The sequence below is a fragment of the Chionomys nivalis genome, chromosome 15 (genome assembly GCF_950005125.1).
Source record: "Chionomys nivalis chromosome 15, mChiNiv1.1, whole genome shotgun sequence".
Taxonomy (NCBI): domain Eukaryota; kingdom Metazoa; phylum Chordata; class Mammalia; order Rodentia; family Cricetidae; genus Chionomys; species Chionomys nivalis.
In genome coordinates, this window is record NC_080100.1 from 26436227 (window position 1) to 26450333 (window position 14107).

Here is a 14107-nt window from a genome sequence, read left to right on the forward strand (position 1 = left end):
AACCAAAAAAAAAAAAAAAAAAAAAAAAGAAATAAAATTCTAAAAAGACTCAAAAAAAAGAAGAAACACAATAACCAAATACAATCTATGAACTCTATTTAAGCCATGGTTTTAAATGTATATATAGAAAAAGAAATTCCTAAAGCTGGAAAAATCTAAGTATAAACTAAGATTATAGAATTGTTAATCTTCACATATTTGATAATGGCATGTCAGGCAGGGGAATAGTCTTATTCTTTGGAGAATAGTGCTGAATGAAAGGTGTCTACAACTTACTCTCAAAGATTATTTAAAAAAACCTAAATACATAATTATTTGTAGTGTGTGTATGTGTATGTCCACACATGTACACGTGTGTGTGTACATGTACTAAAGCAAATATCAAGCATTTTTGAGTAGGGGGCTCATGAGGCCCCACTTCCTGAAGATCTGCAAGTCATTAATGGTTGCTAGAGGAGGGAGTTGGTTGCTTGCTTCAGGAGTATAGCCACTAAGGTAACCAAATGCCTATAAATAACCACTTACCCCATGCACCTATAGGCAACCCTAAGGTAACCAATGTCTATAAATAACCACTTACCCCATGCACCTATAGGCAACCCTAATAAAATTCACTGGGTCATCAGGGTGTAAGGACTACCTGGGAAAGGGAAGGAGATCAACAGGAGAGGCTAGCAGGAGGTGATTAGAACCACAATACATTATATACACATAGAATATGGCCATAATGAAACCCATTATTATGTATAGTTAATACATGATAATAAAAAGTTTTGTCTAGGAATACAGAATATAGGGTTGCAATATTCTTTCAATGTTAATATAGAGAGAACATTTTTCACAGTAAAAAGTTGTAATGGCTTGGTAAATGGTAGCACCTGCCTATGACCCCAGCACTCAGGAGGGAGAAACAAGATCACAAGCCCCAACCAGTCTAAGCTATAAGACCTTGTCATCCTGTCTCAAACACGGCTAAAAATATTCTCCCTACTTGAGGCTTCTCCTATTACCTGTAAACTTTATATTTACACTTTACAGGGTTGGAGGTGCAGCTCAGTTTGTAAACTGCTTGACTAGCGTTGCCAGCACCAGAGGAAACTAGATGGAATGGCGCACACATGTAATCACAGTACTTGGGAGGTAGAGACAGGAAGAGGGTCAGAAGTTCAAGGCCAACCTGGGTTATAGGAGCCTAATCTCAAAAATAAAGACAATCTTCCTTCTGATTAGACTTCAGGTTTTCAAGGCCCTGTCTCTTATGTGGCATTATTAATAAAGGTCCACCTTTATCTATCTTCTTGTTTTCCAACATATTCCATGAAACAATTTCTCTTTTCTCCACTGACTTGTGAAGGAATTTTCATTCCCACTGAAATTTCTAAGCAAAGGAAAGAGGATAAAAAGTAAGAAATCAATAGGGGGAAGGGAGAAAAGAAGAGGTACATATGGAAAAACATATGTAATTTAGCTAGGGAAGAACTATAAATAAAAGATGCTATTATCAGGAGCTGGAGAGATGGCTCAGCAGTTAAGAGCACTGTCTGCTCCTCTAGAGGACCCGGGTTCAATTCTCAGGACCCATGAGGCCGCTCACAACCATCTGTAACTCCAGTTCCAGGGATCTGACAACTTCAGAACAATGCACATATAATAAATTATTGTTTTAAAAAAGATACTATTATCAGGTTCCTGAGTACCCACCATGTTTACAAAAGTACACAAGAAGTCGATGGCAAGCAGTATGGCTGCATAGCTCTATGATCCCAGCACTTCAGAAACTGATGCGGGAAGCAGGGAGGTGAGTCTGAGCCTCGCCTTGGCCACACAGTAAGACTTTGTCTCAAAAAGCAAAGAAAAAGTAAAAGGATAATTCAGTCATTTTTTTTCTCTACTGAAGCAACACACTGCACTAAGGCTTCACGAACACTCCCCTAGACAGAACAAAAAAAAAAGGTGGTACATGCATCTTAATGTGACTATTACAAACTCATTTTCCTTGAAAATGGGAATTCTGCAAGTGAGCCTGAAACATCTCTTTTTAAAAAATGAAATCAGATATATAAAACGTGAATCTATAAGATACAGCTGTGCTGACTAGTTTTATATCAGCTTGACACAAGCCACAATCATGTTTCAAGAGGGAATCTCAATTGAGAAAATGCCCCCACCAGATTGGCCTGTGGGCAAGCCTGTGCTACATTTTCTATTTTTTTGTTTGTTTGTTTTTCGAGACAGGGTTTCTGTGTGGGATTCACGCTGGAACTCACACTGTAGACCAGACTGGCCTCAAACTCATAGAAATCCACCTGCCTCTGCCTCCCGAGTGCTGGGATTAAATGCATGCATCACCACCACCCAGCATCTGCGGTACATTTTCTTGATTGATGTTTGATATGAGAAGGCCCAGATCACTATGGGTAGGCCCCCTCCCCCCCCCGAGACTGATGGTTCTGGATCATATAAGAAAGCAGGCTGGGCAAGCCAAGAGGAGAAAGACAGCAAGCTGCTCTCCTCTATGGAGTCTGCTTCAGCTCCTGCCCGTCAGGTTCCTGCCTGGCGTCCCTGCCTGAAGTTCCTGCCCTGACTTTCCTCAATGATAGACTGTTACCTGGAAGAGAAAGAAGAAATAAACCCCTTTCTTCTCAAGTTGCTTTTGGTCAGGTTGTTTCATCACAGCAACAGAAACCCTAAGACAATAGTTCTTTATTCCATTAGAGACCATGAACCAGAAAAAGGAAACTAGCCTCCATCAATCATCATCATCAACATCCAAACGCATACCTTTTCTTTTCAGCCAGATTAGCGCCTTCGTCCTTCAGCTGCTTACTCTTCAGTTTGCAGCCTTCCTGGAGGGTTTCCTTCCTCCGTTTGCTGGCATGAACCCAGCTCCCATCCTCGTTCTCAGCTGCATCCTTCTCATCGGCAGCTTCAGCTTCAAACTGCTGCGATGTGGCCTTGGATACCTTCTCACCAATCTTCCTCTTCCACCCAAAGGAAGCCATTCTGGAAAATTTCAGAAACCGCTTTAAAATGCTGCAAAGGTACTCTAACGACCAGGTGGAAACAGACTGACCCAAGGAGACCACAGCCTTGCTAGCACCTCCTCAGGAATCAAGGGAATAACTAGCAAGAACTCTAAGACTTCACAGCACATTTCCTAATGGATGTGCTGTGCTCTTGCAGACTAACTCTGGATCCCAACAGGCCTCTGCCAATTGAGACAGAACCCAAGACAGATTGAAGCAGGTTAGTAACACATCAGATGTGGCAGTAGCAAGCAAAACCTGAAGAAAGACAGAACTGTTTGTATGAAAGAATAAACCACAACGCTGGCTGGACAACTGACGACAATAAGTCACTCCTATTTTTTAGTTGTTTCAATAGTATGATTGAATTTCAAAAAACCCTTTCCTTTAAGAACTACAAGCAAAGTATTTATTATAAAATTGAATGGGAATCTGAATACAGCTGTTCTAGAACTAAAAATTCTAGCTCAGACTGGATTCGTGATCCTCCTATCTCAGCCTCCCATGTGCTAACACTACAAACGTGTGCCGCTACACCTGGCTATAGAATAGTTTTTAAACATATAAACAGGTAATGACTCAACAAAACTGTTGGATAAGTAAAAAATATATACTAAATGGCTTTGTAAATCTATCATGATATTCGAAAGCTAAGGAAAAGAAAGGGCGGCTGACAGAATAAAGATGAATACTGGAAGTCTTCAACAGTGCTCACTGACAGGATTAACTAATAAATCCAGTAACTCCCTAGCTACATAGGTGGACTTTAAGATACAGAAGAATCCGAGCCTGTAGTGGTGTCCCAGGTCTTTAATCCCAGCTCTGGGGGGCATATGCAGGTGGATCTCTGTGAGTTCAAGGGCCACCTGGTCTACAGAGTGAGTTCCAGGACTGTAGCACAAATTCTAGTTGGTCTTAATTAATAAAAACAAAGAGTCGGATATAGGGGCTAAAGCTGAAGATCAGAGAAGCAGAGCAGTAAAGCCACTAGAGAGACCTTTTATGTCTACCAAAGCTGAGACTGAAAAGGCAATCCTCAGGCTAACCAGGCTGCACTGTGTCTCCCAAACCTCAGACTCCACTGAACTATCACCTCCTCCTTCTATACCTCTCTTTGCCCAGCCGCATCACTCCTGTCTCCACCTCCCTAGTGCTGGGATTAAAGGCATGGGATCCCAAGGGCTAGGATCACCTTTGTGTGAGTTCTATTTCTCTTCTTAGACAGATTCAATCTTGCTTGGCTCAAGGTGGCCTTGAGTCTTGGGATTAAAGGTGTGTGCCACCTCTACCTGGCCTCTAGTGGCTTAGCTCTGCACTCTAATCTTCAAGCAAGCTTTATTTATTAAAACACAAAACATCACTACACAGGACAGCAGGGCTGTTACATAGAAAAATCCTGTCTTGAAAAACCAAGATAAATAAATGTGTACATCTTATACTGCATGTAGCTTATAAGCTGTGTATATTCAGGAGTGTCTACGATTCTATCCGTTCTTAGAGGAATCTGTAACCTTAAAAAGACAAGCAAAAAGCAATAAACTCAGAGGTTTTTTGAAATTATCAAACAATCGACATTAAGAGAGGGAGGAAGGAAGGCAGGCAACGGTAAGTTTCTAGCAGTATAAAGGGATTCGTTACTGATGCACATGACTGAAGTGGAATATAAGTAGACAGGAGGAGGAAAAAGTGAGGGTGGATAAAAGCCATTCCCACACAAAATACCAAGTTACTATCAGCATTGAGAAAATTGTGGGTCACAGGCCTGTTACTACACAATAGAAAATGCATCCGGTCACTGCAACCACCAGGCACATAGGCTAACGCAGGTAAACCACGTGCTTTCCACAGAGCAGTGAATTTTGGGAAATCCTGAGTATGTTGTGGAATATAACCTGCACTAGGGAATTAGGACAATGGGAACTTCCTCCTTGGCTTCATCATGTCATGGGGAAATGTATTTCCACTGTCTGAAAAATCACTTTATAGAGCCCAGAAGACCAGGAAATGGCTAAAAATAGAAGAATGGTTACTATGGATCACAAATCCAGAGGCACAGAGTGAAGACAGCCTGGGGAAATGGATGCTTGGGGTGCCTTCAAAAGATACTAAAATATAAGTAGAGGAGGAGGTGGTGGTGGTGGTTGTTCTCCTGCATTTATGACTATCCCTAAAAGTAATGACAAAGATGATCACGTTGTCTGGTTTGGTTCCCAAATGGACCTTACTTTACCAATTACCAATTTGGGGCACCAGGCAGTGTAATAGCTATATTAACATTACCGAAACCTGGTGTGTTTACTGAAGGTAAATTCATTCTAAATCACTGGTCAAATCTGTTAGCAGAAGCTGAAGATAGGATGAGGAGAAAAAGAATGAGGAGCCTTTGTGTGTGTGTGTGTGTGTGTGTGTGTGTGTGTGTGTGTGTGTGTGTAGCAATAAAGGCTACTGAGTCACGCAATCTATATGAGGGGCATTGTAATAACATGCCAGTTACATCTCAACTAAACTGTTTTCATTTTAAACTACTAGTTTCTTGTACCTCTAAAATCGTGTTTTTAATTAGCTTATCACTAAAAACCCCTAACAGGAGGGGCTTTGGTAGATCTGGACTTGGATGGAAAAGGCTCCAAGATCCTAAACACTTTTTTTCACCAGGATTAAGAAACCAAGTGAGTAGATCACAACTGTACAGGTTTCGCGTTAATGCATGATTCAAGTCTGGTGTTAAAGTCAACATGTTCTACAGAATTAATGAGTGGGGTCAAAATTCTAAACAATGGCACCTGTGTTCTAAATTGATGTACAATGATCCCCACAGCGATCGTTAGACTTGACACTTGACCCAGCCACAAGCTGGCGGGTGCTTGCGACAGAGTAAACGTTTTCTTGCAGCGACTGCGTGAGAGGATACGGCGCCCAGGATGGAAAAACACCGGCTGGGACGTAGAGTATCCCACCGAGCAGAAGAGACACGGCTTATCTCAAAATGCTACCAAAGGACAATTTCCCCTTCTTAGGCCGACAATAACCACGAGCCCGCAGCCGCAGCTCCTCAGGCCGCCGGCCCCTACGCCCCGCGCCCGGGACAGCAGCAAACCTGCGGGCTCCGTGGACCTCACCGGGCCGCGCTCGCCCCCCTCTTCCGCACGCAGCACCCTCTTGCCTCGCTTCCCTCCCCTCTGTCTCCTACCGCCTACTCGCAGTTACCTGAAAGCCACTCCGTGGTCCCGTGTTTACATTCCACGTGCCCTTTGGCACCGGAAGCAGAAATGATCCCGCCGGCCCCCTAACCGACCTTGCCTGCCTGTGCGTTTTCTCAATTAAATACGCATGAAGTCGTCCGGGGACGTTCGAACAACCCAGAAAAGCGGATAGAAGAAAAGAGGACTTTCTTATCCGCCAGCACCTTCTACAAGCCCCCTGGTCCCAGAAGTCACTGCGGCGCCCAAGGTACTATGGGATTTGTAGTAGGGCCACCAGACCAGCGCGCCCTCTAGCAGCAGCCGCGAGTGGCTGACTTGGGGCAGGAGGCTCGGGGCAGTAATCATTTGTAATACAGGCCTAGCAGGTGAGGGCCAGTGAGACGCAGAAAAAAGAGGAAAAAAACTGAGCTGGAAACAAGTTCAAGGGACCTGCGCTGATTTATTTTTGTCAACTTGACACAAACCTAAACATGGCTGGCAAGAGGGAATCTTAATTAGGAAAATGCCTCCATAAGACTGGCCTCTAGGTAAATCTGTGGGGGTGTTGTCTTAATGATTGGTGTGGGAGGGTGTGGGAGGACCCCATCCCCACCCCACCCCCTCCCATGATAAATGGTATCATCCTCCGGGCAGGTGGTTCCTGGTCGGTATTAGGAAGCAAACTGAGCAAGTCAGGAGGAGCAAACCAATAAGCAACCTTCCACCAGGGCATCAATTCCTTCCTACCTCCAAGTTCCTGCCCTTCTTGAGTTCCTGCCCCTGCCTTCCTGCTATGATGAGGAACTATAAACTGAAGTAACCCTTTCCTCCCCAAGTAGACTGGTCGTGGTGTTTTAGCCCAGCAATTGAAAACTGAGACGCAAGCTGATTAGGGAGGGCCAAGGCTAAACTGCAGACTTCCAGTGAGAATCTACAACACAGCATGCACTAGACCATTTCTTACCAGAATATTGCAGGCAAATGTTAACACTGGTGTATACTGAGGAGATTGAAACCCGTTAAGTTTTTATCCACATAGCTGCGGTACGCAAAGGAAGACCCATTTTTGGAAACTATGCTTTTTCAACCTCAGCACTTAGCATTTCTTACCCGTCAGTTATTGTTGGGAGAAACATTTTAGGGTGCTAACCTCAGCACTTAGCATTTCTTACCGGTTAGTTACTTGTTGGGAGAAACATTTTAGGGTGCTGAGATGCCATTAAGTAACACTCCCCATGCCCCAGTCACGAACAGGACCAACAAACTGTTTCTCTCAGAAATATCAAACATACCCTGGAAGAAAAATCCTACCCCCATTACTGGCACCAAAAGCACTGACTCAAGGCTGTAAAGACTTGGTGCTCCTGCAGAGGGCTCAGTTCTCAACACTCAACACCGAACAGCATACCATAACTCCAGCTAAGGGATCTGTCCCCCACCTCTGGCCTCCATGCTAATATGCAGGCAAAACACTCCATAATGAGATCTGGTGCCCTCTTCTGGCCTACAGGCAGAATACTGTATCCATAATTAATAAATTTATATATATATATATATATATATATATATATATATATCAGGCGATGGTGGCACACACCTTTGATCCCAGCACTCTGGGTGGCAGAGACAGGTGGATCTCTGTGAGTTCGAGGCCAGCCCGGTCTACAAAATGAGTATCAGGAAAGCCAAGGCTGTTACAGAGAAACCCTGTCTCAAAAAACACTTTACAAATGCAAGACAGTGTTTCTTAGCCTATACGCATTAAGACCCTTCCATCATCCGCCATCAACACTTACATGCTGCCATTTTTCACCAATGGGAACATTGGGGCTGATTGTTAAAGTGCCATGTGATGGAAATGCTGCATTGGTTTAAGGCAACGACGCCAAGCTGCAATGGCAGTGATCCAGTCCTCTATCACACCCCTGCAGTGTAACTCTGGGGTGCAGTATTCTTTTGAGATGAGGCCTGTGGTACCTGGTGAGACTCCAACTTTCAGGCTCACTTTAATAAGCCAATTATCCCAGCTTCCTCAAGGACCTTTCTGAATGATGGCCTTTATTTTTCTACTGGAACAAGTACTTTGCTGCTACTGAGAGTAGGCTGGACAAGACAGCTCAGCGGTTGAGAACACTGGCTCCTGCTTTGCAGGAGACCCAAGTTCAGTTCCCAACACCACCATGTGATGGCTCACCCTAGGGGATCCCAACACTGTGTTCTGCCCTTTGCAGATGCCTGTGCACAATCACATACACACCACTAAGAATAAAATCAGTTCTTCAAGACCATTATAAGTTGAAGTTCTACTTTCTTGCGGAATACAACTTTTTTTGGAGCCAATGATGAACTGATTATTCACACTTGGGTATTTGACCTTTTCTTGAAATGAGCAAAGCAAGGGGTTGGTGAGATGACTCAGCGGGTGAGGATGCTTGTTGCTGAACATGATGACGAGTTCCATCCCTAGAGTATTGAGTGGAAAGAGTTGTCTAGCCTCCATATCTGTGCTATGGCATGCAAACACACACACACACACACACACACTCCATTTTTCTTAGAAAAGGAACTCTTGTTTCATGAAAAACAGCTAACACTGTCTGTACCAATAATAAAATTTTAACGATCTTGACAGCTTCCCAATACGTCTAGATGTGGAGATAATGGTCTCAGATGCAATTTTTACTTATAATTTTACTACATTCATTAACACTTTTTTGTTCGTTTGTTTGTTTGTTTTTCGAGACAGGGTTTCTCTGTGGTTTTGGAGCCTGTCCTGGAACTAGCTCTTGTAGACCAGGCTGGTCTCGAACTCACAGAGATCCGCCTGCCTCTGCCTCCCGAGTGCTGGGATTAAAGGCGTGCGCCACCACCGCCCGGCTTCATTAACACTTTCAATAGTTGTAAAGTAAGCCAGTATTGTCAAAGTAACCAGACATGGCTGGTAGCCAGCCTCTAAGATGGGCTTTAGTGCTTCCGAGCCTTGGTATTCTTCCCACGATGTGGCAGAATTGGTCTGTATCCTCACTCTCATCACAATAGGCACAGTGGTGGGGACATGTTTCTCCTGGATGGAGGCTACGTGGTCACATTCATTGCAACACCAAATACCCTGAAGCACTAAACACCCACCAAGTCCACACTTACATTTGTTGTACTTTAGTGCATATGTGTATGTCTCCACCCATCCCTAACAAGATGGATGGAGCAGGATTTCTATCTTGGAGTCTTGGTCATGTTTGTCATGAAGGTTTCACAATGGCCATCTGGGTGAACGAATAGTACTTGAGGCTCTGTGCCTTCTAGGTCTCTCAGGGTGGCTTAACCTTGAGGTCCTCTACTCCCGTAACGGCTTGGCAAGGGCCTCCAAGTCATTAAACATCCTCTCACTATTTGTTACTATTTCTTGGCATTTACAGCAGAACTTATTTATTCATAGTAAATAAGACAGCTTAATAGATGTTGTTCCACAGGACAGTTTCTTGTGCAAATCTGCAGAGAAGGCCTAGAGAAATGAGCTCTCCAGAAGTCCTTTGCTGCTCATAAGACTCTTCGATGTGGCTTTGCAGTCTTGAGTATTTAGGAGGTCAGCAATCCAGCAAAAGCCCCAAGCATACAATGGGTTCTAGATCTAATAGCAACCGTATCGAGCAGTGACGGTTGCTGCCCAGGGTTTGTGACTGACAGCTGCTCCAGCTTTTCTGCTTGCATCTAAGTATTTTGTTTAGATGACTGATTTCTAGATGAAATCAAAACAAATTTACGAGAAACAAAAAGCAGTGTTTTGAGTACTAAACTATAACCAAGCACTATTTTATATTTCAGTCCATGAAGGAGCCCAGATACTCAGCTGTGTGCGAACCAGTGAACCTCCACCTATCACACCTAGATTAAACAAGAAAGACATACCAGGTGAAAAATGAATGTTTTTCTTTATTATGCCATCTTTCTAAATCAAGGTACTCTGGGCAATCATACATAAAGCACAAAGATTGACTCCACCCTACAACCAACTTACAGCTAGGCTGTGGGTGGATTTCATTCATCTTGTCGGAGCCCACAATGAACAGGGGGAAGAGGAAGGAGAAAAGGAGAAGAAAGATTTAGACATAGTTTTCCTTCATTCCCAAGACGCCGCTTGGAACACAGATCTTACACACCCGAGCCATGTTAGTTCATTTGTGAATGATATCAAAGATCCAAAGGATGGTGTCAGGAAGGGAGAGAATCAATATAAAATTATCTAAAACTCCAAAATACTAAAAAAGCATCTTGAGAAAAGATATAATCAAATTAAAAACAATGGTGTTTATTTCAGTGAAATTATTTTAAATTAGATATATTAAGCTCCCACATGTCCCAACTTGGTAGAAAAGTTCCTTTCGTGAGAAATCAATTTTAATGGCAAAATTTTTACATACCAGCAAAATCTGTAATATTTAAAACTATGTATACAGTACTTTTCTGGCAAAACCTTATACAGCTTTCAGTTGTCAAGACAAAGTAAAAATATGGTTGCATAAAATCACAAAAATATAAATTGCTGAAAAGATAATAAAAAAAGATTAAAAATCATTTGCATTAACTCCCCTTACATGTTCAATATAAGAATTTGCAAACTACATTTGTGAAAATTCTGTTGCTAGCTTGACATACTTAACTGAAAGTTGTCATTTCAAATATTCTAGCTTAAAAAAAATTGACTGCAATAATCTGCATTTATCATACTATTTATACAAGTGCAATATTTAAATATCTTCAAAATAAAACTCAGTAACTAAAAGGAATCACAGAATAACTTATAAAAGAAGCAAAGTTTACAAAATTAACAATTTTTAGAAGGTCCTATTTCATTGGTTCCTCCTTTTGTGCCCCTCCCCCCCAGCAGTTTATAGAGATATTCCTTAGTCCTATTTACAAATCTGTAACTTCAAAAATGCAGTCTTCCGTCCTTCACATCGGGAACACAATGCTGTATTCGGACAGCATGAGTGATGTCAGTAACCCCAAACAGAGGACACACACACAGGTATAAATACAGTTTGGAACTCATTTAAATGGAGTCTCCATTACTTTATACAGCATTCAAATTGGAGTTGAATAAAACAAGCCCCGAACAAAAAGAATCATATTTTTTGTTCGGAATTCAGTGCATAAACTATAGAGTCATCTTTTATGCAAGCTATCATGACCTCCAAATTCACTATCATCTGGTTACATAAGTGCTCAACAGATTTGGGGAGTGAGGGGACTTTAAATGAATGCAGTGAAAAAAAGTCCATCCTAAAAAAAGGGAAGATGATTAATGTTTAAAGAAAAATATAGTTTTGCATTGCTGGGATCAAACCCACAAACTGGGTGTGCCCCAGGCAAGCACTACCACTGAACTAGAGCCTCGGACTCAATTTAAATTTAAAAGAAGCCAAATATGGACAATACGAAATGAATAATTAGCTCATCAAATATCAGCTTTGTCTTATGAAATTTTAAACCTTCATTTACAACTATTATGCTATGCTATCACTCAACGGGGAGTTATATAAATCAAAGATCTAAGAAAGATTAAACTCCTTTAGCAGCTAATATTTTAAAAATTAAAACCTGAAATAAACTTTACCATTTTGAAGAACTGATTTCTTTTACACTTTTTCAAAATAATATTAACCTGATTAAAGAGCTACTACTGAAATCAGACTATAACTTAAATGGGATTCTGGACAGGTAAGAGATAAATATGGAAGACCATGCACTATCCGGAAATTGCTGATTTTATAATGGATTCAAGAGTTCCTTACAGGACGATAATTATTTTTAGGAGATGCTAAAAGTGCTTAGGGGGTTATCTTGGAGGCTTACAAGCTAAAGAAAAATTTTTAATTGAGCCTGTATCTGATATGATTTGCCACACAAAATGCATTTAAGTGCTTAGGGCTGGTATGTGTATCTTAAACTCTCAATGGTTCAGAACAAAATCATACATACATTCAAAGATATATGCATATCTATGTTTTTGTACATATATGGACCTAAAGAGCAAATGCAGCCAGAGCGGCTGTTGGAACTGAGGCAGATATAAGTGTGAGCACTATACTCTTTTTTTTTTTTTTTTTTTTTTGGTTTTTCGAGACAGGGTTTCTCTGTGGTTTTGGAGCCTGTCCTGGAACTAGCTCTGTAGACCAGGCTGGTCTCGAACTCACAGAGATCCGCCTGCCTCTGCCTCCCGAGTGCTGGGATTAAAGGCGTGTGCCACCATCGCCCGGCGAGCACTATACTCTTTCAACTGTCCTTTGTAAATACGTCCAGAATAAAATCCGGGGTTAAAAATCCAATCCAAGCATTCAAAGCTTATAAAACACTTCCTTTCTATGCACTAAATCAATTTTAAGAATACACAATCAAGTGACATTCAATACTGTCATCATGATAGCCAGAAGAAGCTGTTGACGGTGACAAAAACATGATTCAGTACAGTATGGGCACTCGACTCGTGGATCCAAAGCAGCACTTCATATACAAAACATGAAGGGGAAACTGCAGAAGTGAACTTGGGTTTGGAAGCTTACAAGCTAATGAAAATTTTTAAATTGAGTGTGTATCTGATGTGACTTACCACACAAAATAGCATTTTAAGAAGGGTACGGAAATAGTTCACAATGTTACCAGAAATGGAAATAGTAAATATTTAAGAAGCTAAGGAGCCCAGAAAACAGAATCACCTAAGGTCTATGGGGATTCTAGGCAAATAATTCATATAGCAAATATAAACCACATCAACATATATGAAGGCTTTTATGGTAAATTTATGGCCTACACAGCCCTGCTGTACCAAATTAAAATGGTCAAAAATCAAGTGAGCCTGACCCTACAATCCATTCTGTGTATATTATGATATATGTACCTATTGAACAAGGTACAACAGAATGGTCCCAGTTCATTTCTGCACATAGGCTTCTAATTATCAATCATTTTCCAATCCCTGTGCCAACTGCATTCCAAAAGGCCAATCCTTAGTTATAATTATATATATATAACCTGGTAAGTGGAAGTGTTTGGCTATTATTTATTATGCATGCTTATTGCATCAAAGAAATAAGCAAAGTTTTAGGTTTACTGGGCAAGAATTTTAATTAGATTTGCACACATCTCAAAAAATTCTATTGTGTGACTTCCTGGTCTTGGGGCTAAGTCAACAGGAGAAGAATCAAGCGAGGTCACAGATGAGGTAAGAGAAACTTCTGAGGGTTTTCCTTGAGCCTCAGCATCGGAGTCACTCCTTTGGCAAGATCGGTAGTTGCTGATGGATCCCGATCTCTGTGGAGTAGCTGTCCCTGATTTGGCTTCTGTAATTTCATCTGGTGGAAAAGAATTTGAACATGTTACTCTTTCTCCCTCAAGTATTCCAACAGTATGGATCAGATTCTTTAAGTGAAACTACTGACCAGCTCCGAGCACATTTCTCTTAAATCCATTCTCAAATGGCGGCAGCGTAAGCCACTCAGCATCTCTCCACACAGCACGAAGAATGCCTATGATGGCCAGTCCACACAGGTACATAAACTACCACTCTTGACTTTTACACTGATTAAGAGCCAGGAAACTAATATCCTGGCTTTTAATAAAAATTCCCTAGCACTAATAGTCTTTTCTATTAAAACCACACAATCAATCACTTGAAATATAGAAGGTATCTTGGAAATCATCTCACGCAAGAACCATTTATTATACTGATATAAAACAAAACTAGAACAGTCAAATGATTTGTTCAAAGAAACAAATGAGCAGAAAGCTTCAGTCACTCGGGTGCTCCACCCTCCCGACTTCAGTTCAGTGCTTTGTGCACTGCAGTCTCTTGTATTCACTTAAAAGCACAGCAGGGAAACAATTCCAATAATCAAAGTCAGA

At 41.5% G+C, this 14107-nt stretch overlaps 2 protein-coding genes across 3 annotated transcripts in view; both read right to left on the reverse strand.

Annotated features, from left to right (window-relative positions):
• Nucleotides 1–6453, reverse strand: part of Ttc33 (tetratricopeptide repeat domain 33) — a 36781-nt gene extending 30328 nt beyond the window's left edge. The window contains exons 1-2 of the mRNA XM_057789405.1: nt 6234–6453; nt 2782–3003 (exon numbers count right to left, since the gene is read on the reverse strand). Coding sequence (XP_057645388.1) covers nt 2782–3002 — 221 coding nt within the window. The 5' untranslated portion in view covers nt 3003; nt 6234–6453. The remainder of the gene's footprint in view (nt 1–2781; nt 3004–6233) is intronic.
• A 3696-nt stretch (nt 6454–10149) lies between these two features.
• Prkaa1 (protein kinase AMP-activated catalytic subunit alpha 1) overlaps nt 10150–14107 on the reverse strand; it is a 38767-nt gene continuing 34809 nt past the window's right edge. For both annotated transcript variants that reach the window (XM_057789866.1, XM_057789867.1), the window contains one exon: nt 10150–13557. In XM_057789866.1, the coding sequence (XP_057645849.1) occupies nt 13313–13557 (245 nt within the window). In that variant the 3' untranslated portion in view covers nt 10150–13312. The remainder of the gene's footprint in view (nt 13558–14107) is intronic.